This window comes from Prunus persica, chromosome G5 (assembly GCF_000346465.2).
Source record: "Prunus persica cultivar Lovell chromosome G5, Prunus_persica_NCBIv2, whole genome shotgun sequence".
NCBI lineage: Eukaryota > Viridiplantae > Streptophyta > Magnoliopsida > Rosales > Rosaceae > Prunus > Prunus persica.
The window spans coordinates 17050529-17075178 of NC_034013.1; the positions used below are offsets into that span (position 1 = coordinate 17050529).

The 24650-nt window shown below is 37.5% G+C and overlaps 4 protein-coding genes across 5 annotated transcripts; 2 read left to right on the plus strand and 2 right to left on the minus strand.

The window, feature by feature from the left end:
* Positions 5156-10077, plus strand: LOC18775675 (protein DENND6A). 2 transcript variants are annotated; one of them, XM_020563910.1, is made up of 5 exons: positions 5156-5890; positions 6250-8037; positions 8164-8356; positions 9221-9589; positions 9688-10077. In XM_020563910.1, exons 2-4 carry the CDS (start codon positions 6428-6430, stop codon positions 9440-9442), a joined length of 2025 nt encoding a protein of 674 aa, XP_020419499.1. In that variant the 5' UTR covers positions 5156-5890; positions 6250-6427; the 3' UTR covers positions 9443-9589; positions 9688-10077. The 2 variants fall into 2 exon arrangements, with proteins under 2 accessions (XP_020419499.1, XP_020419498.1); XM_020563909.1 differs by having other exon boundaries at positions 6272-8037.
* LOC18778037 (transcription factor SRM1) lies at positions 11848-13848 on the plus strand. Its single transcript, XM_007209323.2, has 2 exons — positions 11848-12774; positions 13037-13848. The coding sequence occupies exons 1-2, from the start codon at positions 12353-12355 to the stop codon at positions 13536-13538; spliced, it is 924 nt and encodes a 307-aa protein (XP_007209385.1). The 5' UTR covers positions 11848-12352; the 3' UTR covers positions 13539-13848.
* LOC18776249 (histone deacetylase 15) lies at positions 14065-19782 on the minus strand. Its single transcript, XM_020563911.1, has 18 exons — positions 19659-19782; positions 18866-19125; positions 18594-18764; positions 18356-18470; positions 18155-18225; positions 17725-17800; positions 17507-17571; positions 17155-17210; positions 16434-16557; positions 16197-16322; positions 16042-16092; positions 15590-15658; positions 15365-15473; positions 15030-15109; positions 14818-14900; positions 14683-14728; positions 14427-14598; positions 14065-14326 (listed from the first exon to the last, which is right to left on the minus strand). The coding sequence occupies exons 2-18, from the start codon at positions 19121-19123 to the stop codon at positions 14208-14210; spliced, it is 1791 nt and encodes a 596-aa protein (XP_020419500.1). The 5' UTR covers positions 19124-19125; positions 19659-19782; the 3' UTR covers positions 14065-14207.
* Positions 22158-24643, minus strand: LOC18776643. The gene is made up of 6 exons (XM_020564649.1): positions 24502-24643; positions 24219-24381; positions 24007-24100; positions 23598-23797; positions 23304-23414; positions 22158-22483 (listed from the first exon to the last, which is right to left on the minus strand). The coding sequence occupies exons 1-6, from the start codon at positions 24559-24561 to the stop codon at positions 22458-22460; spliced, it is 654 nt and encodes a 217-aa protein (XP_020420238.1). The 5' UTR covers positions 24562-24643; the 3' UTR covers positions 22158-22457.

The window sequence follows — 24650 nt, forward strand, 5'->3', positions numbered from 1 at the left end:
TTTGAGGCCATTTTTTAAAGGGGCTTTCTCTATTGCGAAGTGCAAGTGTGCAGATTGGATGCAGACTTCTATTTGTGATCATTAGATTTTTTGTATGATGTAGATTTAAAACATCATTGAGAACTATGTATATAAGAGCGCTTTTCAGTCTTTTGGTAAGAGCCAAAATTTCCCGCGCTTACACCTTCAATCTACTAACCTTTGTTTCTTTCTTCCACCACAACACCTTCTCTTCTCTATGCTTTCATTCCTGGCAATATCACAGCTGCTCCTCTGGGTTATAATATTTTTATTTCTTCTTTTCAACACCTTCTCTTCCGTGTGCTCTCATCCCTGGCAATATCATAGCTGCTCCTCCAGGTTAGAATATTTTTATTTCTTCTTCTTCTTTTTTGCTTTATGATATATGGGTATTTTCCATTTTGCTTATACAAAGTTTTCTGATTTTCTTATGGTATGGGATTGTTTACTACAAAGATTTGGGTTTCGTTGGAAATCACGAAGGTTGGAATCGGAAAAAAAAAAAAAAAAGCACTAATGTAAGGGTTATATGGATTTGGCTACTAATTGGTCTTTGTTTTTGTATGGTTTTGGCTAAGTTATTCATTTCGTTTTCTGGTTGAAAGTTTATCTAATTCAGGTTTGATATGCACTACGCATTTGGCTTTTGGTTTAAGCATTGCTACAGTATTCTTTGCTATTGTTTACCAATGTCCCATTGACCAATATTTTTGTTATTTTTTGCTTTAATAGATGAAACTTTAGAGATGGGAAGCCCACAAGAAGGACTCGGGACATATGAATTTATGGAAGATACTAATGAAAATAGGGAGATTCATTATTATACCCAATATGGGGGCCAAAATTATAAAAATACCCTATATAAAATGGACTTTAGAAACACACCCAAAGCCCATTTACAACATAACAAAAAAGCTTTTAACTTCTTATAAATTACAAAACTGCCATCAATTTCTTAAAACAAGCCCAACCCCAAAATCTCATAAAAATACCCAAAGCACTCAATAGCGCATCAAAGTAATTTAATAATTAATATTAAATTCAATAAGGCCAGCTATCATTTTTTGGGTTTTTTTTGGGTTTGTTTATAGGAATTCAATTGTGTAGGGTTTATTTATAATATTAGTGCTAGAAATGGGTATATCACTAAATATCTCATGAAAATAATTCATATTTATTTTTCAATCCTCAAGTAGAAGATCAACATGTACCAAAAATTGGTCAAGAGTTTGAATCACTTGAGGATGCCTATAACTTCTATAACAACTATGCAAAACAACAGTCCTGATCTCTTGGACCACGGGAGTCTAAGAAATTTGTGGTCACTCACCGTTGGATGTAAATTCAACGGTTCACTCACTCTTGCACTCATTTTAAAAAACTTTTTTCAACCATTGGATTAATATCCAACGGTGGGTGACCACGATCTCTTGGACTCCTGTGGTCCAAGAGATCGGGACTGTGCAACACAAGTGGGATTAGTGTTCGAAGTTATTGTTAGCAAAGGAGTAAAACTTCTAATGAGATATTGAGAAAAGAATATGTGTGCTACAAAGGGGGAGTATATTCCAAAGAAGTTTCTAATGGAAGTGAAAGGAGGTGAGGTGTACTACGAAGTGGGTGTAAGGCTAAGATTGTGTTTCTAAAGGTAAGAGAAGGAACAAAATATATACATAATTTCTAACTTTGTGGAGGGCCACAATCATGCTTTGACAGCCCCTCAAATGGTACATTTGTTGAGATCGCATTGCAAAAATTTCTGAAGTTAATAAAGCATTGGCACAACAATTTGGTGATGTTAATATCCCAACACATCAACAATTTAGTCTTCTTGAAGTGCAAGCAAGAGGGATGCAAAACATTGGATATACAAAGAAAGATTTATATAACTACAAAAGACAATTGCAGAGAAAGATGAAGGAGCATGATGCACAGATGTTGAGTGAGCATTTTATTGGTGAGCAAGCAAAAAATGAATCTTTCTTTTTTATGATAGAGGCTGACAATGATGATAGGCTTAAACATTGTTTTTGGGTTGATCCAACATCTAGAAGAGCTTAAAAGTTTTATAGTGATGTGGTTGTATTTGATACCACTTTCAATACTAATCGGTATGGTATGGTATGGTATTTGCCCCATTGGTAGGGGTTAATAACCATGGTCAAACTATTCTTTTTGGTTGTGGGTTCTTGAGCAATGAGACCACTGAGTCTTTTCTTTTGTTGTTTGAGCAGTTTAAGAAAGCTATGCTTGTTGGTCCACCCAAAATAATTATTACAGATCAAGATCCAGCGATGGGAAATGCTATTTCACAAGCTTTTCCAGGTGTGTTTTATAGATATTGCATTTGGCACATTCTGGATAAGTTTTCTCAAAAGATAAACACGTGCATTTATAAAGATGAAAATAGAGAACTTCAAAGTTGTGTGTGGGAATCAGACACAAAGGAAGAATTTGAGTCAAAGTGGATGTATGTGGTCCACAAAGGTAAACTAAATGATGATGAGTGGCTATCTTCAATCTATAGAATACGTTCAAGATGGGTGCCAGCATATGTGCAAGATATTTTTTCAGAATGAATGTCAAGTAGCCAACGAGTAGAGGGTGTTCATGCATTTTTCAAGCTCTATATTTCAAAAAGAAATTCTTTAATGGATTTCATACTACGGTTTAATAGAGCGCTTGCCCAGTAACGTCATGAAGAGATAATTGTTGATCATGTTGATATCAATGAGCAGCCTATGTTGAAATCTCCATTGATAATGGAGAAGCAAATGGCTGTCATTTATACTCGTAAAATTTTCTACAAGTTTCAAAAAGAGTTGTGGAAATGTTTGGCATGTGTACTTCAACTTGCAAGAGAGGATGACAATTTATGTTTTTATAAGGTAACGGAGAGGAAAAAAGATGGTAGCTTCAAATTGAAGTTGCAAGAAGTCATGGTTGACAAAGTTGCAATCATGTATATGTAAGAAATTTGAATGTGAAGGAATCTTATGTAAGCATGTGTTGGCATACATGAAAATGAAACAAATTGAGTATTTGTCAAATAAATATGCTAGCAATTTTAATTTTGTCAATTTACTCCTTAATGTTTTAAAATTCGACTAATTTATACGTTCGTCAATTCAACATTTTAGTCTTCTATTAAGGGATGACGTGACAAACACGGAGTCTACCTTTTTAGCTTAGATGTAATAAAATATGTAACAAATAGGGCTTCTTAGATCTAGGTCCAAAATGATTAGTTGTTATTGGGTTTAGTCCTTACGTTTTTAGTTTTAGATGTAGGTCCTTTGACATTTATTACTTTTTTTGTTGTGCCGATTTTACCCTTTGAGGTAAATAAGTAAAACACATTGAAAATCTAAATTTAATGCATTATTTCCTTGTAATTGAATTCCATAATTTAAATTTTGAATTTTTTCCTTGATAGTATTCCTAATCAATAAAAAGTAAAGACCCACATATTGTACTAATCAATCAGACAAGCACTCATATTAAATTATGTACCTGACATACAGGTAAATAGTGTTATTATTAGCAATGAAAAATATTTGGTGATAAATCATGTCACCTATAAGTTAGGAATATAAATTAGAAGACTATCTATAAGTCAGATACAGAAATAGACAAAATAAAATTGTGTGTTACCTATAAAATAAAGGTACATAAAATACTATTACACATATTGTCGAAAATATGAAACAACATACATATACCTATGCAATAGGCAATAGGTAATATGGCATAAATGATTATTAGCCGATTCAAGTCATAAGGGGCAACATTGGAACAAAAAATGATTTTAAAAATAAAAATAATAAAAGATTACATCAAAAATATTAAAAAGGAAAGTAATTCTATGTGGCACAAAAGTCAAAGGATTTGGATCAAAGTCACCAAATATGAGGATTAAACCCAACTCCTCAATAGGAATTTGGGTCTATATCAACTTTTCTAGAACAAATAATATTATTTTTTTTAAAGTTAATTAAAATCAATTATTATTTTTTTAAAAAAAACATAATTAAAAAATCTAACACTCTGACCAAACTCCCCAGCCGTCACCAACGAACTCCAAACCTAGCATCTCCACCACCCCATCCTTCTTCTTCCTCCTCTTCTTATTCTTTTCCACTATCCTCACCTTCGTTCCCAACACCCATTTCACCTTCAGGCGCCCACGCTCATCCCACCCTTCAACTTCACCTCCTTAACTCGCCATTTCTTCCTTATTCTCCTTCTTTTTCTCTCTCTCGCACGCTTCGATGTAGATATTGACCACCTGAGATGGGTCAAACTTTGGAGGCATAGTTTCTTCATCGACGAAGGTTTCGAGGGGTTAGCGTTTCAGAGGGAGGAGCCTTGGGGTAGGGATGGTTTTAGATCTAGGGTGCGATGGGTTGGGGAAAAGGGAAAGTGGGTTGTTTGCAGACGGTGGTTGTGAGGTGATCTGGTTGTTTACAGGCGATGATTGTGAGGTGGTCTAGGTTGAAAGAGAAGAGAGGGTTTGGTGGTGTGGTTGGTGACGACCTGGGGGATTTGGTTGGCATGTTGGTTTTTGGTTTTTTTTGTTTTTTGTTTTGGCAGGCGATGGGTTCAATGACGTTGTTGGCGCAATGAGACGATGGCCTGAAGTCGTATACTCAACAATGGCAGTGGCTGTAAATTTTCAAAATTGTCATCTACGCTGGTTTCCAGGGGCTAGCGGGGACGCTGGGCCTGTCGGTCAGAGATTCTGGTTGTAGTGGGATAGCTCGGGTCATGCATAGTGGCTGCGGTGGTTGGCGCTTGAGGAAGACAGCGGCTGGCAGAAACTCCTATGTCGTTTGGATCTTGATTCATTGCGCATAGTAGCCGCGAACAGTAACATAAATTTTTAGTAACTAGTTGGTTAGTAAGTGGGTCTCACAGTAGACCCATCAGCGTTTAACGATCGATCAACTTAACGGAATGATAAAATTAATACCCTAAGATCTATATTGAAAACCATCTCAAATCTGCTTGGTGTCTTTTGTCGTCAACCTTTTTTCTTTTTATGGTCAGAGGCCTTTAAGGGAGTCATTCGCACGGCTATGAAATAGTATGCTAGCCCATTACAAATACTTGGCTCAGACCAATCATTAGTCTTAAATATTCCACAGCTGAAGCTTGGGCTATCCACCTCAAGCCCATTAGATTGATATGTCTCCAGTTGGGTCACTCAGGCCCTTACTTAGAATTAGAAATAAATAGCATAACTCCTCCTACGCCAGAGAAGAAGAAATTAAAAAAAAGATTTTAACAAAACATCTAAAGCAGAGAAGAAAGGATGAAAATGAAAAATAAATTCCAACCAAAAAATAAAGGCAATTATAGCAGCTTAGCAGGCATATGACTATGAGGTAACCGCACCACCGCAGGGACCAAAAAGGAAAACGGTACAGTAAATACAATTATTTACCAGATAGATACATACAGATGATGAGGCATTGCTGATGAGGGTTTTGAAATACAAAAGCTTCAAATACTTTCCGCATTGCGGTCTGAATCGATAGCGACCTGAGAATCTTAAAATTATAATCCCTGAAATTTTGTTACAAATAATCAAAAGTTCGAACTTGTTCAATTTGGATACTCCGCCTCAGCAACACAAAAAAGAAAAGAAAGAAAACGATTTGGATGCTCTGCGAAGGCACCCTCCAATTCCTGCAATTTACATAGAGGCCATTACGCTTAGGCCACCAACCCGTCCACAATCTCCAGTGCTTTGTTGAACTTCTTCGATTTCTGACCGGGTTCCATTTGCTTTGGGCCAATTCGGTGTCTTTCTTTCGCTGATCCAGATTGGTTCGGCAAAAATTTGGTTCAGGGTTTCTTGATTCAGGTAAAGTTCCAGCAACCCATTTACATAGATCTTTTTCTGAATTTTAATTTCTGATTGTTGTGTAGAATTTCACTATGCTTTTTCTTGGCGCTCTGTTTGGTTACTGGGAAATGGAAGAAAATAATAGATGGTTGGTGTTGTTATGTGATAATTTCACCTGAAGTAAGCAATAAGATAACTTAGATTCAACTGGGCCCAGGAATCCCAATTGATGAAGAAATGAAAATGCAACTTCTTTTTGTTTTTGATTGTATGCTCAACTATTCTGAAGGAAAACTGTAATCACCGAACTCAAATTTCCTTATCTGGTTAGATTCTTATCTGGAAATTAATGAACTCTTCTGGGATATAACTTTTAGGCTCTGGTTTACTCTTTGCAAGGTTTGAGCGAAGAAAATCACAAAACTTCAACTGTGAAGGTTTGGCATTAGCTTTTCTACGAATGAAAATATCAGTGATTTTGTAGTGGAAATGGTTGCCAAAGATGATGGGGAGTGGCCTTTTAATCAATAAAATCCCGCTTTGATTTTACTGGAAATGAGTCGTTCTCCTTCATTTTCAGTGAAGTCAGAACTTAGTCCAAAGCTTGATCCAGAATCTTTGCAGCAATGGGTTGTGGCCTTCTGTATTATCAGGTTCGATCTTGAACAGGGTCAGCTCATTGAAGAGTGCTACCCACCTGGTTGTCTTACACAAGATGAGGAGCTTGAAGTTGCCTTTAGTTCATTCCCAGATTCCGTTTCCCAGCATCAGAACCGCTCAAGCATCCATGATTGTATATTCTTTTTCCGGTTTCGAAGGCGGGAAAGTTCTCAAATTGACGCATCCTCAACTGAGTTGGCTGAAATTGATAAGAAGTTAACTCCCAAGTCCCCAGATGTAAAAGTCCTTAGAAGGTCAAAAAGTAACAACGATTCTAATGATTCAAGATACATGTATGGATATGTTTTTAATAGACAGAGACATGATGAGAGGTTAAAACGAGGTGGGGAGCAGAAGTCTGTGGTGATTTTGTCGCACAGTCCTTACTCTAGTGTATTTAGACCTTTGTTACAAATCATGGGTCCTCTATATTTTGACATTGGAAGGAAAGCTCTTGAGCATATCGCTGCTTATGTTTCAATGTGGCCTCCTCCTGTACCTGGTAAGCTTATGGAACTTCCTATTGGGAATGCTGCACTGAAAGTGAACTTGCCACCTGCACATAGCTTGCCCTCAGAAAATGGAATGTTGTTTGAAGAGTCTGCATCCTCTATGGCTCCTTTTCTTCCTAATAACCAGTCAGTCCCACAGGGTCTTTTTCATGACTCAGATCTATTTGGCATCTTCAGGGGTCTGTTATTACAGCTTTGGGTTTTGTGGGAGTTGTTACTTATTGGTGAGCCCATGCTTATCATAGCTCCAACTCCTCCACAATGCAGTGAGGCTGTGGCTGGTCTTGTGAGTTTAGTTGCACCTCTACTTTGCAGTGTGGATTTTAGACCTTATTTCACCATCCATGACCCTGAATTTGCCCACCTCAACTCCCTTCAAGAAGGAGACACCTTTCCACCTATGATTTTGGGTGTAACTAACCTGTTTTTCCTTAAATCCCTTCGTAATATGCCCCACGTTATTTCAGTTGGGAGCCCTGCTCCTAATACAAACCGGCTTCCCCTTGCAACTAGGTCCTCTACTGGAAGAATTTCTAGTAGACCAGAAGGATTTGGTTTTCAACAGCTTTCCTTGAAAAAGTTCTCTCCTTCAAATTTATTGAATGCTGTGAAGTTGAGGAGAGATGGTCCTCTTTGTCTCATGACGGAACATAAGGAAGCCATTTGGAGCACTTACTCTGCAACAACTAAGCCTGACACTTCTATCTTAAATAGGCTAATAGATGCTGGGATGTCACCAAGGGTTGAGGAATCAATGTCAGTTGTTAACAATGAGATATTGCGCCGGCATTTCCTGGAGCTCACCACCAACTTTTTGGCACCTTTTGGCCCATATTTTAGGACTAGAACACCGTCAGAAGGATCTTCTCCTTTTGTAGACCCTCCTCCTCTCATTCCTTTTAATGCCGATGAATTTCTGGGAAGTTTATCAGCAAGAGGACCTGGGAAGTTTGTATCAAAGCGAATGAGATCTAATTGGCTGGACTTATACCGGTAATAAATGTTAAATTTCATAATTGTCATGTACTAGAACTCCTAACCAACCATTGCCAGTCTTGTGTCTTTTCGGGGTTATCTTTACCTATGGTAACCATCAGTTTGTGTTTCCTGTTTGTTTAGGCGATTTCTAGAAGGGCCAAACTTCACACCATGGTTTCAAAGAAGGCGTGCCGTTGCTGAACAGGAACAACATAGGCTGTGGAGGCAGGCGAGAATGAAGACTGACATACAACAGTTAATATCTAAAATGTCTGAACTAGAAATTGTTGATTCCTTCAATGCTATTGAGAGACATATTCTTGAAGAAATACAGGTAATGTCCCCACTAAGTATGGTATCTTCTATCAATGCACCTTCCGCCCAAAACAAAAAAGTATTCAGGATAAAGCATGCTATATCTGCTAATATCTTAGTGATGGTCCATCTGGAACCACTTTTAGGATAAATTTCAGATTTATTTTAACTTACTAAGATGACTCTGATATCTTTATGAGAGAGGTCAAAAGGTGGAATTGTTCAAGTGTTCCCGGATGTTTGGTTTACAAGGCTACTAGATGTTATTTATTTTGTCACACGGTATCTCTTGTAGAATCTGGTCTTGGGAGAATTTTGGTGTGGGATTGGTTTGCACTTTCAATGATGTTTTGACTGGATAGTGGTATATCTCCTGCAGATGTAACTGCGTAAGACTGGTGTAAACTTGAAGCAAGAATGATCAGGACATCACTGACTAACCCTATTCTTAATGCGTCTGTTTTGTGCCCTGATATTTGAACCCTTTATCCCTGTGAATCTATTTCCCTTGCCATTTAGTGACCACAGAAGTAGCAACAAAGTTATCTTTTTAGTGGGAGTGGCATCAAATTTAATGGATGCAGCACAAGTAGCAATAGCATTATAGCAGAGAAAATTCTATCTAACAATGCTTCTCCCAGGAAAATCTGGTGCAAGAGTCCTGTTGTACAAGTAAGCTTTTAATAGCAGTGAGAAATGAGGAGCACCCAAAACAGAATAACATCAAGATACTTTACATCCTGTACCCAAATCTGAAGGCGTAGTGGAATAGAACTTAATTTCAACTGAAATGCTAATTTTCTTTTTTTTTTGGGTCTATGGATGTTAAGTAGATGAAGAAAGATGTATTATATTGATTTTTCCAATATTATTCAATTCTCAGCTGGACCAATCTGGAAGGGCTTCTACAGACTCTGGTGCAACTTGCCAAAAACTAATGGGAGATCTGCAGGCAGTTTTCAATGTACTTCCCAAGGACATGCAGCAACTTCTACTTTTCAATCCACAAAGGGCAGCTCTTCTAAAAGGAGCTCCTGAACATACAAAACTTCCTGGGCGCCCGCTTATACAAGTTGGGGTTGTGTTGTCAACTTCACCAAGGTAGTGTGCAAAAATGGCTGGGAATCAGTTGCCTCTGATATCAACAATCTTCTTGTGCTGTTAAAGGACGGCACTTGTGATTATTTTGTAGCTTCCTTTTGTTTCTGGTGTGAGATTACTTCGCAGACTTCGATATCCATTTTTCTACCAGGTAATTGATCTATACTTGGTGCTTATTTGCTTGCTGGTTATGTCTAAAGCTTTCCATTTCTTTTCTTTGTAACTTGCTTTCTTCCTTTATAAAAACAGATGTGCCAGAATCAAAGTATTGTCAAATGAATGAGTCATCCGTTTCCCAGTACACGTGAGATGATTTATCAACTTTTCAACCTTTATATAGTTTGGGTCGTTTATAAATCATGGGAACTCAGTTCTTGACATTTTATTGGAAGTTGAAGATTCAAATTACTTTTATTCCAAACAATGTGTAAGCTACGACTGTGTAGAAGAAATGACTCTGGGCACAACCTCCCACTTGTAGTTCACATAAAATTCAATATCGACTTCAGCCCCCTCCCTTTCAGAAAGTGAAAGATCGAGTTATTGTTTTGTTTTGGTGTGTAATTTTTTTCATTTTGTTAAACCCTTATGAATACGAGGGTTTTTATTATAAAAAAAATAAAATTATTGTGGTGCAAATGACCAATATGTAAGAGGAAAACCTGAGCCCTTTTCTTCCACGGCAGGCATATAATGCCAATATGGAGGAGAAGCACCGGCACCATCTTTCAAGATGGACCAAAGATGGCATTTCAGCTTTGTGGAAAATGACCCCTTGGATTGGATTGGAGAATAATTGTGGGGGCCTTGAAGGTGGCTGGGCAGCTGCTTAGGGCATGAAGAAAGTATCTAGCTCTTTTACCACAGTAAATTAGAATTCTGACTGAGCATGGCCAGTAAGTTTTGGTTAAAGATTCTTTGTGAAAGGGAAAGGGAAAGAGGAAAGCAAGAGTTGTAGTAAATTGGAGGACCACAATTCAATCGTAACCCGTTTATTATACATGTCAATTTACTGAGCAAGAATTGACTGTTGAACGTGACATTTGTTCATGATTGTCTACCCTTAAAATCTAAAAGATTTCTTAGATTCCATTGTTTGTATAGTCGTCACAAATCACATGCTGGGTCCTCATCACTGCTCCTCCACTACAAAATATTTGTTGACTCCCACCCCAAACAACATGTCATCACCTCTGGAATTGCATGCCTAAAGTTAAGTTTTAATCGAATATATAATTTATCTCATTATCCATCCATCATTAGCGGATTAGTGGATTAGTGGGTTGGGTTTTCCATCTCTTTTGTCAGAGCCACAAACCCTTCATCAATGAAGAATGGTTAAGATGACTGATATGATGGTTAGGACAAGATTCAATTCTCATCCATATTGAAAGCTATATTTGGCCTAAACCACAGAATCGTAACATCATTCTAAATGTCACAAAAAAACATATTCTAACTATTTCTTTTGTTTTCTTCTGAAGTTACACAAAACATTACCCTAATAAGCCAGTGTTAGATTTTATTTTTTTTGTGAAATTAGTTAAAATAGTCCTTTTTTGCAACTTCTATTCTAAAATAGCCCATCTCTTGCTTTAAAGAAGCACTATAGAGACAATAAAGAGAGACCGTGCGAGGCCGGGGCTATTATAGAATAAAAGAACTATTCTATAATTCAATCAGTCTTTCAAAACGTACAAATTCTTTTAGCATAGATTAAAAAGAAAAAGATGAATCATGATCAAATGTATTGTGATGCTGATACATTTATATATAGAAACAATGTGGAAAACACAAGAACATGCTGGGTTGAATCATGTAAGTAAATTTGTCAATAATGCTGGTCAAGATTTATATGATATTGCTTTCCATGCTTGGAATTATCTGTGGGCGGCATTTTTGCGAGAACTTGAAATGGAGAATTGGCCACGTCTTGGAGATATAGACAGAGAATCTTTCCCTGCGTACCAACTTTTACCAAATTCACCAGAGAAAATAAAAAGTGCAGCCTATTTCTTTTCAAAAAAAAGTCACACTACTTTTTTTTTACTTCATTCTGCTGCAACAACAAAAACCTCTTGTGCAAGTGCAATAGTAAATCGTTGATGGGTTGCACTCACGGGTCCCAGTGAAGAAAGAATTGAACGCAAAAGAAAGTTGTGCTCCAAAGCAATTTTCATATCTTTGAGTTTCAAATGAATTGCTTTTCTTCTCAGTTTCAGTTCAAGCTACTATTAGAAATTAATTAAATAGGAAACTTTGAAGTTTAAAAGGGGGAGTTGTACCTGAAAGTCAAAAGGCAAAGGCAGGATTTGTATTGTTATCTTATATGGGACTTCTGTAAAAAGGTACTATAATTTTGGAACAGTAACGAGTTTGGAAATTTGGAATTGCCATAAATAATCAACATAGTTCATGAGAAGTGAGGCTGCATGTGTGATGTTGCTAGTTTGAAAATTTCCATGGGCCTCCAAAAGTACCCAAATTTCACTCCCTCCATGATTGCCAATGTCTCTCCTCGCCAGCAGCTAGTGATACAGAGACAGAGAGAGCGAGAGATTTTTTGCTCAAGTTTCCTAGATGACAAAGAACCCATCCCTTCAATTCTAAAGTGGTCCTCTTTCTCAATTGATAATTTGACAACTTCTCTCCTTATCCTACACACACACACCTTCTCTCTCCTGTCCCCCTCCCCTCCTAATCCTACGCACCCCCCCTCTCCTCCTCTTTCTCACTCTCTTCCTCTTTTCCGATACAAACAAACCCACTAAACAGATAGTGAATCCAACTTGTTAGCATTTTCACCATTTTCTTCAAACTCTCTAGGCTAAGAGTCTTTTTTATTTTATTTAAAGAACAACCCTCTTTGCAGATTAATCAAACGTACACTCCAACAGCAAGACCAATAACAACCATGTCAAGTGCCAGTGTTTGGAACAAAGAGGAAGACAAAGCTTTTGAGAACGCAATTGCCATGCATTGGATCGATGAAGAATCAGAAGAGCAGTGGGAGAAGATTGCTGAATTGGTTCCAAGCAAGAGCATGGAAGAGTTGAAGCAACACTACCAAATGCTAGTGGATGATGTAAGTGCAATTGAGGCTGGACATACACCTCTGCCTAACTATGCAGCAGCAGAGGAAGCTACCTCATCCAGTAAGGACACTGCTGCTCGTGCTTCTTCTGGAGCTTCTGCTTCGGATAAGAGATTGAATTGTGGTCATGGAGGTGGGTTTTCAGCCTTGGCTCATGACACGTCCGGCCATGGAGGCAAAGGAGGATCAAGGTCAGACCAAGAGAGAAAGAAGGGGATTCCATGGACTGAAGACGAACACAGGTACTTTTATATATTGCTTGTTCATCATATTATATCTAAGGACTTATTACTTTTTTCCTAGGCAATCCGAAGCCTTTTTTTAATATTATTATTAAATTGAAAAGCTTTGGGTGAGATGGGAGCTTTTGCCTTGCCTATAAATTGGAATTAGGTCAAGTCAGATTCATAAACAAAAACCCATGTGGCAATGAAAGTTTTTTTCGTGTTTGATTTTATGTGGAGACACTTGACAGTGGCTGATTTGTGGGTTTTTATTCTTCAGGTTATTTCTACTTGGTCTTGAGAAATTTGGCAAGGGAGATTGGAGAAGCATTTCAAGGAACTTTGTGATTTCCAGAACTCCAACCCAAGTGGCCAGCCACGCACAAAAATACTTCATCCGCTTGAACTCCATGAACAGAGACAGGAGGAGATCAAGCATCCATGACATTACCAGTGTGAACAATGGAGATGTGTCATCTCATCAGCCACCAATTACAGGGCAACAGACCAATACATATGCGCCAAGTGCCGCCGCGGCCGGTGCCACCACCATAGGAGTAGGACCACAGTCGGTGAAGCACAGGGCTCACCAGCCACACATGGCAGGTTTAGGAATGTATGGAGCACCAATGGGGCACCCAGTTTCAGCTCCTCCAGGGCATCATATGGGATCCGCTGTGGGCACTCCAGTCATGCTTCCTCCAGGGCACCATCCCCATACACATCCTCCATATGTTGTGCCAGTTGCTTACCCAATGGCACATCCAACAATGCACCAATAACACCACCACCACTTTTCTTTCCTTTATTGTTAGAGTTTCAGGTTTCAAGTGGATTTAAAAAGGGAATAATATAATACACAGCAGAAAGCAGAGAGCAGGGCAGAGCAGAAATCACGAGACATGGATCCACCACATTTATTTCTGTAGCAGTATTGATTGATCATGTTTTATTTCATAAAACATTCCAAATTTGAAGTTGCATTTCTCGTTGTATATATGAGAGCAGAGATGATGTTCATAAATGCCATCCGCGTTTTTGTGGGAACATGTGAAAACAATAAATGGCTGCCCCCTTTTGTTTCGTATGCAATCGAATTCTGCTTACATGCATCGACTGCATTTGTGTTTAGGGTTGGAAGTGTGGAAAAAATATAGGTGTTAAACGCATTTGTAACAGCAAGCTGCTAGATATGCAATCCAACCATTGTTTTCCGTCTAGATCTGTTTTAAGAAAAAACGTCAAAGGGGGAGAGAGAGAGAGAGAGAGAGAGAGAGAGAGAGAGAGAGAGAGAGAGAGAGAGAGAGCTGTTCTGAAATTAAATTTATAAATTCTCATAATATATATTTAAAACATCATGGATAAAGAAAAATGACATCATCCCGAAGCTAGCTGTGTTTAAAAATGGACCAAAACTACACAGTCTCGATCCCGAAGCTAGCTGTGTACAATCAGAGACACCTTCGTTTCAGATGGAAATGCCCATTTAAAAGACGATACAATAGAGTTTTCCTTCCCCCTTTCCACCATATTGGTGCCATAGCCCGCCGTCTCTTTTTAATTTGTTTTTCTGCAGGCAAAGATATAAAGGATTGAACTTAGGAATGTGAAAAAATATGATCCCTCGGCTAAACTAGCTCCATACAAAGGAAGGAGAGAGAGATCCTCACTTTTGTTTTGAATAGTGTACATGCTACATTGTGACTGAAATTTTGTTAGACTAGATCCCAAAGCAGGCCAGTACTTATTTTGAATTTGAAGGACCTCCAGAACAGTTTGCAGGCCGGATCTGGAAGGTAAAGTGTTGTCCAATTCGCATCCTGGACTTTCACCCAGCAATACCTATCTCATGGAAAGGCAAGTCAGAAACACATCGAATATCCAAATACAATGTATTTCTTGCGTGATGTTCTATTAAATGATTACCTTAATTACTGCAGTAGCGGAAGAGGATATTGAACGAAGATTGTAACTGCAAAAAGTAATATTATTTAATTAAATTCGCTTCAGATGGAAACATAACCTCAGAGAAAAACAAAAGTAAAAGAATGAGCCACAAACCCGCCCTCAAGAATAACAAGCAACTTTCCTCCAGACAAGTCAGTCAGCATGTGTGTCATCTTTGCATAGCCTGCAGGAGTAACCTACAGGAACAAAATCACTAAAATGTAAGACACACTAAAGAGATATATAAGTCCAGTCTCCAGCAATGTTCTTTTCTACCAGAAAAGACGAGGATAAAAATATTGTAAACAAATAAAAGAAATCCTTACATCACAGCATCCTAGTGGATCACCTCTTGCTGCATCAAATCCTGCTGATATAATGGTGAAATCTGGAGCAAATTCAGAAGCTGCGAAAAATCATTCAGTTCAGAATGCATTAAATGGATATCAGAGAATCAAATCCAAAATATGGCAATTGTAGATATCAAACATGATATCAAACATTATGTATTCATGTGCGTGAGTGTTGTGGGATGTGTTTATAATCGAGAGAAAAAGCTAAACCCACATAATTTATTTGTCCCAAAATGAAAACAGGATGATTGAATAGTAAAGATTATAGTTATCATTATGATAAAAGCCCCTTGTTAGGAAATAACAACCTATAGGAAGCACAACATGCTGAAATGCAAAAATATAATCATTGTCTCCAACTCCACCACGACTCCATGGAACATTCACACAGTATCCTTCAGCCCCCATGGAACCAACCTGAAGCAGTCATCACTTAGGTCCATTAGTTGTAGTCCAAAACATAAGAGAATAATATATGAAACTGCAAGTGTAGCTGAAAATGAAAACAAAAACCAATTGTAATCAATTAGTACCTCATCAGCAGCTCCGGTACCAGGATAGAACTTCCCCCCTTCATGTCTATGTAAGGACATGTACAAGACCTACAGAACAAGTTCAACTTATCAGCCCTAAAAACTAAATAAATGAACAGTACAAACAGAATGGACACATTACAATAACATAATTTTTTTTAATACACACTTTGTACAAAGGTGGGGGAGGGTTAGTTCAGTTCATCATAAAAGCATCTACTCAACTTGCTTTATGAAATTGCTGCAATGACTAGAACAATTTCCATAATATTCATGATATTTATCTCTTTTCAAATTGCCCAATATCAAAGCTCCTCAGAGTTATAATGCACATAACTGACCTAGCCAACCCTTGACTACCTCCTCCAGACAACCATATAACTGGAAATGAGTAGGGCATTAAAAAGTTAATGCACATAGGAGGACAAAGTTTTAACTACTATGTTGCTCACCGATTTGTTCTGGTCAAATATTTCTTGTGTGCCATTCCCATGATGAACATCCTGCAATTTTTATTGGATATTTTTTCAGGTTTGAACATTTATCCAGATATGAGCAGCTAAAGAAACATTGTAATGAGATGATTACATAAGAGTATCGACCTTACCCAATCAACAATTAGCACTTTCTTAGCCCCGGAAGCTTGAGCTGCTAATGCAGCAGCTGCTGCATTATTGTGGAGGCAAAACCCCATAGCCTGTCTCACACCAGCATGATGACCGGGAGGACGGACCTGAGTCATTAAGTAATGGTGCTTAACATCAAGAAGAATGAGATTTTCAAAGAGTTCTTGTTACATCCATAACTCTGAAACACACTAAGTAAGAGTATTTATTTTTCATACCAGGGCAAAACCATTTTTGGCACGTCCAGAAACAATTTCTTTAGTAAGATCAGCACACAAACCTGCCGCAAGCCTAGCAGCATGTGCTGAATGTTCATTGGCATATGTGTCAGGAGTGAAATAACTGCCAATCATACATAATTTATCAATAAAAAGACAACATCCACCAACCATAGCATTACATACCAAAATAAATGAATCTGATGTTGTTAACTCAAGAACAGGGTAGGGTGGATAAATTCATTAGAAGTGTTTTGTGCATAGGTCTGAACAAAACATATCCAATTTTGGGATACCCTCACTTCAATGTTTGCTCATATCATATTCATGATGCTTCTTTTATGAGGCATATGCTTCGATAAATACAATTTAGTCCATTTTATTAGCTATATTTCTCCCATGTGTTTCTTTTCTTACAGTAATATCAATTCCATAAACTCAGGCAGCAGGAGGGCAGATATGGGCTTAAGTCAAAACGTTCTTGCAAGATTTTTTTTTTTTTTTTTTTTTTCTGTTTCTAGAACAACTTGTCACTGATGCTTTGATTTTGAGTGTTTCAAATTTTTTCTCTTATTGGGAAAGCAACTCATGTAATTGTATTATAATATACAAATATGTAAAATTAGTCCAAGGATTGCCACTTAAATCCTGACAACTTTGCTGCCTACTATTAGCATGAGAGAGAGAGAGAGAGAGAGAGCAATGCTGCAAAAGAACATACCTAGAAAACATATGGCTTGTATGGTCAACTGCTTCAATATGATCCAAAGAATGAACCTTTAATTTCAAAATTAAAGCCAAGAATTACAAATCATAGGCCAAGGAAGACATTATAAATTATAACTGTAATTTGTTTCCCTTTAAAGGACAAACTAGCAACACGAAGTCTGTTCTTCATCGTCATGACAGCACAGAGAAAGGTTTTTCATGAAGTGAACAACAAACCCCCAAATCTTCCAAAATCAGGACTCAACCAACAGACATCCAATTTCCTTAGTTGTGTGCATTCATAAAATACTAGGTCAGATGTGTGCCCTTGCCCTCCAAGTCCAAGATGATGGGTGACTACTTACCATCTGAAGTTCTTCACGAGTAATCTCTCTAGCAGAAATTGGATAGCATCTTCCTGGAAATATACCTGCATAGGTTGAAATTTTCCATTTGCTTATCAATCTAAAATAGAATAACACCAAGAACCACTACTAGACAAATTACCACACAGCAAGCCACAGTTACAATCCTTTAATAGTACCAATTGGCATGCACAAAGAACTTCAACGAAGGTTAATACCAGCTGTAGCAAGGCTAGCAGCAATCGCTCGAATACGATCTGGTCTTTCTGGGTGTGGATGTGACTTCATTTGAACCTGCTCTAGCATAACAACCACCAGAAAAGAAAAAAGAATAGAAGTATTACACAAACAGAAATGAGCAGTTTCCAACTTACAACATTAATGTCACAAAATATAGAGAATATAATACGCAACAATAGCTACTAAAAAAACACATATAGCATATTAAAACTACTGCAGCTTGGGTATGCAGATAGGATTGACATGAAACTTCTAGTAAAACTGCTTTGTGGATCTTGGCTTAAATGATGTGTCATGGAAAATGAACATTTGCATCTAAATACAAAACACTGAATTACAAATAAAAAGAACAATAAATGAGAAAACTAACAGAGTATGAGGAAGACATGTATTACAACAAGACCGTACTTCTGAATGTAGCAACATTCTCTCATCAAAACCTACAGCAGTGGAACTATTTGATGCTGAATCTTGAGGGCCTGTAGTTACCAGGAAAAAAAAACTATTAACTCCACTGTGATACAAGTTTGGCAGTCTACCAAAACTCAATATTAATTTCTTTCCCTAGTGTAGGACTCAATCTCAGTAAGGTCTGAATCATGTACCCACCTTTGTGTCTTTCCCTAGTGTCGGCCCCAATCTCAGTAAGGCCTGAATCTTGTAACAAGGATGATGCAAAAAACCCATGCCTCAAGATACCAGACTCTCTATGTTCCCCGCATATCTGCACGGAAATAATAGCACCAAATTATCCTTCCATAACCAGGTCTCCTTACAAAATACAAACAGATGATATGAAAGGAAGAATTGTACGTCAGAATCTTGAGGAGGGTGAGGGGGAACATACATCACAATGGACAACATCATCAAGGTTGACCATTGTACAGTTAGTGCAGAACCACTTCACAATTTCTACATGTTGTGGGAAGGGCTCCCAATCACTATCATCATCGTCGTCATTGAGGTCTTGGTTGTACATATCTTCTAATGTCATTTCCTTTTGCTGTGTTGCCTTTTTCTGCAGATTCCATATGTAAAGGCAATCATTTTAGGGTAGATAAAGCATGAAGTTTGTTCCAAGAAACAGTATTTTTGAATGTGAGTAAATGCGCCACTTACACTTAAAACATCAGTTGATGCATCTCCGCTGGATACTCCTATATCTTCTTTCCCACAATTTTCATCACGGCAAGGTCTACCATTCGTTCCATCAAACCCCAAGTTTCCATATCTCCCATTAGAGCCTTGACATTGAACTTGATTGTTCGGTTTGTGAAGACTTATCTCGGCCTCCCCATTTGTTAAACGACTCATTTGAAGTGTTTCTGATGCTAAGCTGTATTCAGAGCTTACATGGGGGTTTTCAGCAAGAATCATTCCTTCAAAAATTTCGACCGTCAAAAAGTCGTTATGAAATATATGGTCAACATGTTACCCAAAAAAGAAAAAAGTCTAAAGAGAAGAAACTAATGAAGCCTGAAAACAAATTACCAGCTTCACTAGCTTCGTTAGTAGTGTGAAGCCTTAAATAAATATATATAAAAACTGAGAGAAAAAGAGAAAAAGATCATTTTCTTTTTGTCATTTAACTTAATTAATTTTAATATCTTACATAATTTTACTGTTCGAATGTTCATTTTTCAAAAATTCTCTAAGTTTGTTTTAGTGAACTAATGAGCTTGAGGTGCAGTTAGTAGCCCAGATAGTCTATGTTTTGAACTTTCTATACCATACAGTAATTTTTGTGTGTGGGTGTGTGTAAGCCGGAACTAGAGACAGAATGAGAAAACCCTAGATTGTACGGAACGCATATATACATGATATATATATATATACAGGATTTTGAAATTACTCATGGAAGAAGGAAGAAGGAAGAGGGAAGAAGGTGCAGGAGAGGGATTGATGATCTTACCTGGGATAGGACACACGTGCCGGAATCTGCTGTAGATGCAAAACCACTGCAAATTTCAAAGGGAAAGCAGAAGCCCAGAAGGCTGCGACCTATGAACAATCATATTGACTGTTTTATTTTTTTGCAATGATACCCAAAAAGCTTTTTATTTTTTATTATTATTTATCTAGCGTTCTTTTGTAATTTTCATTCTGCCCCGTATATTTTTAATACTTTACATGCACGCACCTATAAGGATAACTACGAGTTAAAATGAATTACCATGTTACTTTCATCTCGCTCTCTCTCATATTATCAAGTAAGGTGAAACAAAAACAATAACAAAAAACAAGAGAAGAGGAAAGTACAACAATCCCCTGTACAAACAAGAAAAGCAGAGGTAAAATATAAGAGGAGCAACCAAGGGACAGGATGGGAGGTTGTAAATGATCTGAAGGAAAACTGTATATAATAAATTATTGGGGTTTTATTGTTCATGAACTTATATTTCAGTTTCAATTTAGTCTTCCAACTTTTTTTTTTAGTCGATTCCAACTCTCTCAGATATGGAAATTGTAACCCTAAACCAAAGGGTTATGCATTAGTTTGTAAATGGGTGTACACGATACGTTTCAGACATTACACATCTGATAGCCTTTTATCATTCTTCTGCAGAAAGAACAATAGTATAGTAAAGCGTGAAATCAAATGTAGCAGTAAAAAAAATCTTTTTAAAATTTTTTTAAAATTTTTTTTTATCAACAAGAATAATTTCATTAGTAACTGGCAATTTGTAGACAAAGCTGTGGTTTTGGCCAAAATGTGAACAGGCCCACGCAGGGATCAAAATGTGAACCTCGCTGATTGGATTCTCTACTGTCATCATCTTTTTTGGCTCCTTTTTGGACCAAAACAAGGTCACATACACGAGCCATATTACTCAACAATAGTCCCACACCGACCATGGCTTAGGGCCAAGATAAAAGAAAAAAGAAAGAAAGAAGAAGAAAGACCAAGACTTCACCAAAATAGAATATTTAGGAGACACAAAATGAAAGTCAATAGACATTTCATTACTATACATAGTCCATATTAACATTGAAAAATGAAAAAGGAAAGAGTTTGGAGGTGATCGTAGCTCCAAACACCATGCTTTGCATACTAATCATGCCAGCAAAGAAGCATAACAATACATCTTCTGAATATGTAGAGCCTTCCTCTTCCTTCTTTGAGAAACCCGCACGACCCTTTGCATGAAAACCTTCTCTTGGAGGCTTCAACAGTATCATCACTACTCTTCATCTTCATCTCTATTTCCCACAACACTAGCTAGCGGAATCACATGGCTCTTTCTTCACTCTTGTGTATGAATCATTGTTAGATATATATATATATATATATATATATACGTGTTAGGTTCACCTTGTAGAGATGACTAAATTTCATGAGAAAGAGAAGGAAGAGTGTGTTTCTTATAGGGAGAAGATAATGTGTGGTCCCAAAAGAAACCAAACATGAAGCGTCATCAAGACGAAGCTACATGGTGATAACAGGACCAAATTAACTTCGCTTTAAATAAGTACCATAACGTCAATTATGAGTTCTTAATTGACAACTTGAGCACTTAATTTGACACCGAAAACTAAAACTTGGGATGAATGAACAAAACCCTACATGGCCAATTTACAAAAGGATTCAGCTTCTTTGTTCTTCTTGGCTTTCTAATCATCAGAGGACCGGTGGAATTTTTGTAAGGCGTGCTGTGGTGTGGTCATGATAATTGACAATAGAGAACACTTGAATCAACAACTGCTATCCAAATACAAAAGAGGTAGCTAGCTGTATGGTACGGCCGGGGGCCATGGTGCACGTGAAATTCACCAGAGAGACATGGTCACTGTCCGTGACATGGAAGACAAACTAGTTTTATTCAAAGGCTTTGAGCCACATTCTATTTATTAGGTTGAACTATCTATCACCTCCACGACTCTAATTTCGTCTCCTTTTAAACATGGGAGCTTCCCAGTACTTTCCATCTTTGTGGGTTATACAACAAAGGGTACCTAGCCTTTTCAAAGTCATCAATTTGAGTTTGAAACTTTGACATTGCAGTTTCTTTCTAGCCAAATCTAATCAAGCTGTGTGCACGAATATGTCATCTAACTATACATCAAATCAAATGGACACACAGTGAAAGAAGACAGAACATTATTGTAGTCACTATGCCTTGTCTGTGCTAGCTTAACAATCAGAAACGGGAAGAACTAATAGATAAGGTAAAAGAACAGAGAGAATCCCATTTGGAGTTTTGACTGGTAAATGGCGCATAAGCACACAAGGTTTCAGCAATTCCTAAAGCTGGACCCCTACCTAAAGTTGAAAGTGACAGAACGAGGACAAGTTTTACCTGGATAAGTACGGAAGGGCCGGAGCTGGACCCTACCCAGAGGTCAGAACCGACCCAAATGAGAAGGGGAGCCCTAACTTTTAAGTATATATGAATTGGAAGAGAGATGAGAACAAATGTGATTGAAAATCTGCTCCTGACTGACCTCCCCAAGAAGAGAAAATTTTGACGTACAAACCCAAAATAAATTGCAGCAAGTCAAAAATTTTGACCATCTTTCTTCCACTTGACAAGAATCAAAGCCAAATTTATTCAAACAACAACTGCTGCATGCAGCATGCATGACTGCAAAAGCCTGATGCTAGAAACTATTTATGAAGGAAAGATTTCGGCAGTACAAGTGAGGCCTAGCAATTAATTGGAGGACAGAGTGACACCTTTTCTTTGGGTAGAAACAGAGGGACACCTTCAACTTACAGTACAGTCCACGATCGTGCACCTGGTATGACACATATTGTTCAGAAACTGTGCAGCAGATATAAATACATTGATGTGTGGGGTTACAAAACTACAAATGCCAAGTTCACAGCCACTAAAATGATTGAAGATAATGTTTGGTATCATGTATAACGTTTAGCAATAGTGCATATGCTTATCCATTTATTATATTGTACATATACAGAACAGAGATCATAACATCACATGTGATCTTAATCTTCATCCTTTCTAATCAGACAAGATATAACATGCCGGTTTCCAATTCGAAGAAAAGAAACAAGAAAAACACCACTGGTTATTTTGCAAACTTCAACTTCCAAGATCACACAACAAAAGGTTTAAAAAAAAACTGTATCCATGCTAATATATAGGAGCTTTACTAGCTCTGCATGCCTTTATTGTATTGTATCATTCTTTTTTCAATTTGCTATGGGTACATGCGTGCCATTCATTAAATTGTTCTCTAGAAATCAATACATCTCCTTAACTAATTTTCCACTTCTGTTGAATTTTTTTTAAAAACCTTTCAAGAGAAATAAGTATTCAAGTGCATGGAACACACAAGCTATGGTGCCGTCACTCCCACTTCACCAGCTGGACTGCTACCACTTTAGAGTGCATAAATACAACAAAAACCCTATTATTGTTGCTACTACCACTGGTGTGTAATATCACTTTTACATGTCTTCCATTGACACGGCCCATGTAGAAAAAAAATCACTTAGTTCTGACCTTTTTACTAAAAAATGAATAAATCCATTTCAAAATCTAAAAAGATATCGTCAATTATCTCAATCATTTATATCACAATAAAAACTTACCTCTGATATCCTCAATTGCAATAGTTGAAAGCAATGAAGATTTCATATTATGAATATCCTTCAGCAGTTTATCGTTCTCCTGACTCCCACTCTGTATCTCAACTTGTAAAGCTGCATGCCAACAATTTGTAGTAAAAAAGTCACTTCAACAAAGAAAACTACAAGAGTAATATATGCATTTGATACAACATATTGACTGGAGACTTGCTCACACTTCACACTCTAGGTTGATTTAACACACTTAAACCATTAAATATTAAATTAAATGTGCAAAAATAAGGAAGAAGTTTGTACCAGAGTTGCTACTAATAAGATCTTCAAGAATTCCCTCAACAAATGCCAGCATTGAATTCTTTAAAGCATTGTTCTTCTCTTCCAAGATATGAATTTCATTTTCAAGGAACTCTTTTTCTGACAGAAGAATGCATAGTTCATTATCATTCGCCTTGTCCATGTCCTTCTGGAATTCTAAGCACATTGCAATAAACCTTTCCCTGTTAAAAAAAAAAAAAAAAACAGCTCATTCAGTTACCTATCTGTACCTAATGCAGATACCAGTTGCGTTCTTGAGTTCTAATTCTTACTTGGCAAGAATTTTCATGTACAAAGAAAAGAAAAAGTTACAATTTTTGTGAAATCCATAAACATTCATATCCGAATTGAGACTAAAAACGTTCATAATCTATTAAAAAAAGGAAAATACCGCTGGTCGTGGATTCTATTAAGAGTCTCATCGCGCTTCATTCGTAGACGACACAATTCCTTCTCCATAATCTCTACCGAGTTCCTTAAATCTTCTGTTAATAAATACATTAATAAAAAAGTCGAATTACGTGACTGATAAACTATTAATGCTCCAATTAATGTGTATAATAAGCAAAAATGGGAAGGATTAGAGGTAATTAGAGAATTTACTGGTGACGGCGAGCAATCCAGTGAGCTCAAAGTGCGAGACGTATAGCGTCTTGGTGAGGTCCGATTCTTTGGCGGCCAGAGCGTTTTCGATTTCAGAGCACTTGACGATCTCCGATTCGATCTCTCGCGTGATCTGAATATTCGACTCGATTTCTTCGTTCACCTAATTTCACAAGCAGTTTATGAGCGATCGGAGATAATTTGGTTGAAAATTGAAACTTTGATGGAGATGGAAGCTTCGACTGAGATAGGAGATGGAAAAGGAGGAGGAGGTGCACTTTACCTGGTCAAGCATGTCTTTCAAGGTTGAGATGTGACAGAGGATCGCCCCCGAATCCTCCATTTTCGTATCTCTCTGCGACTCTGCGAGTGTGTATGTGTGCTTGCTTAACGGTCCTCTTTCCAAGTCTCCCGCGTTTTTATATATACAGT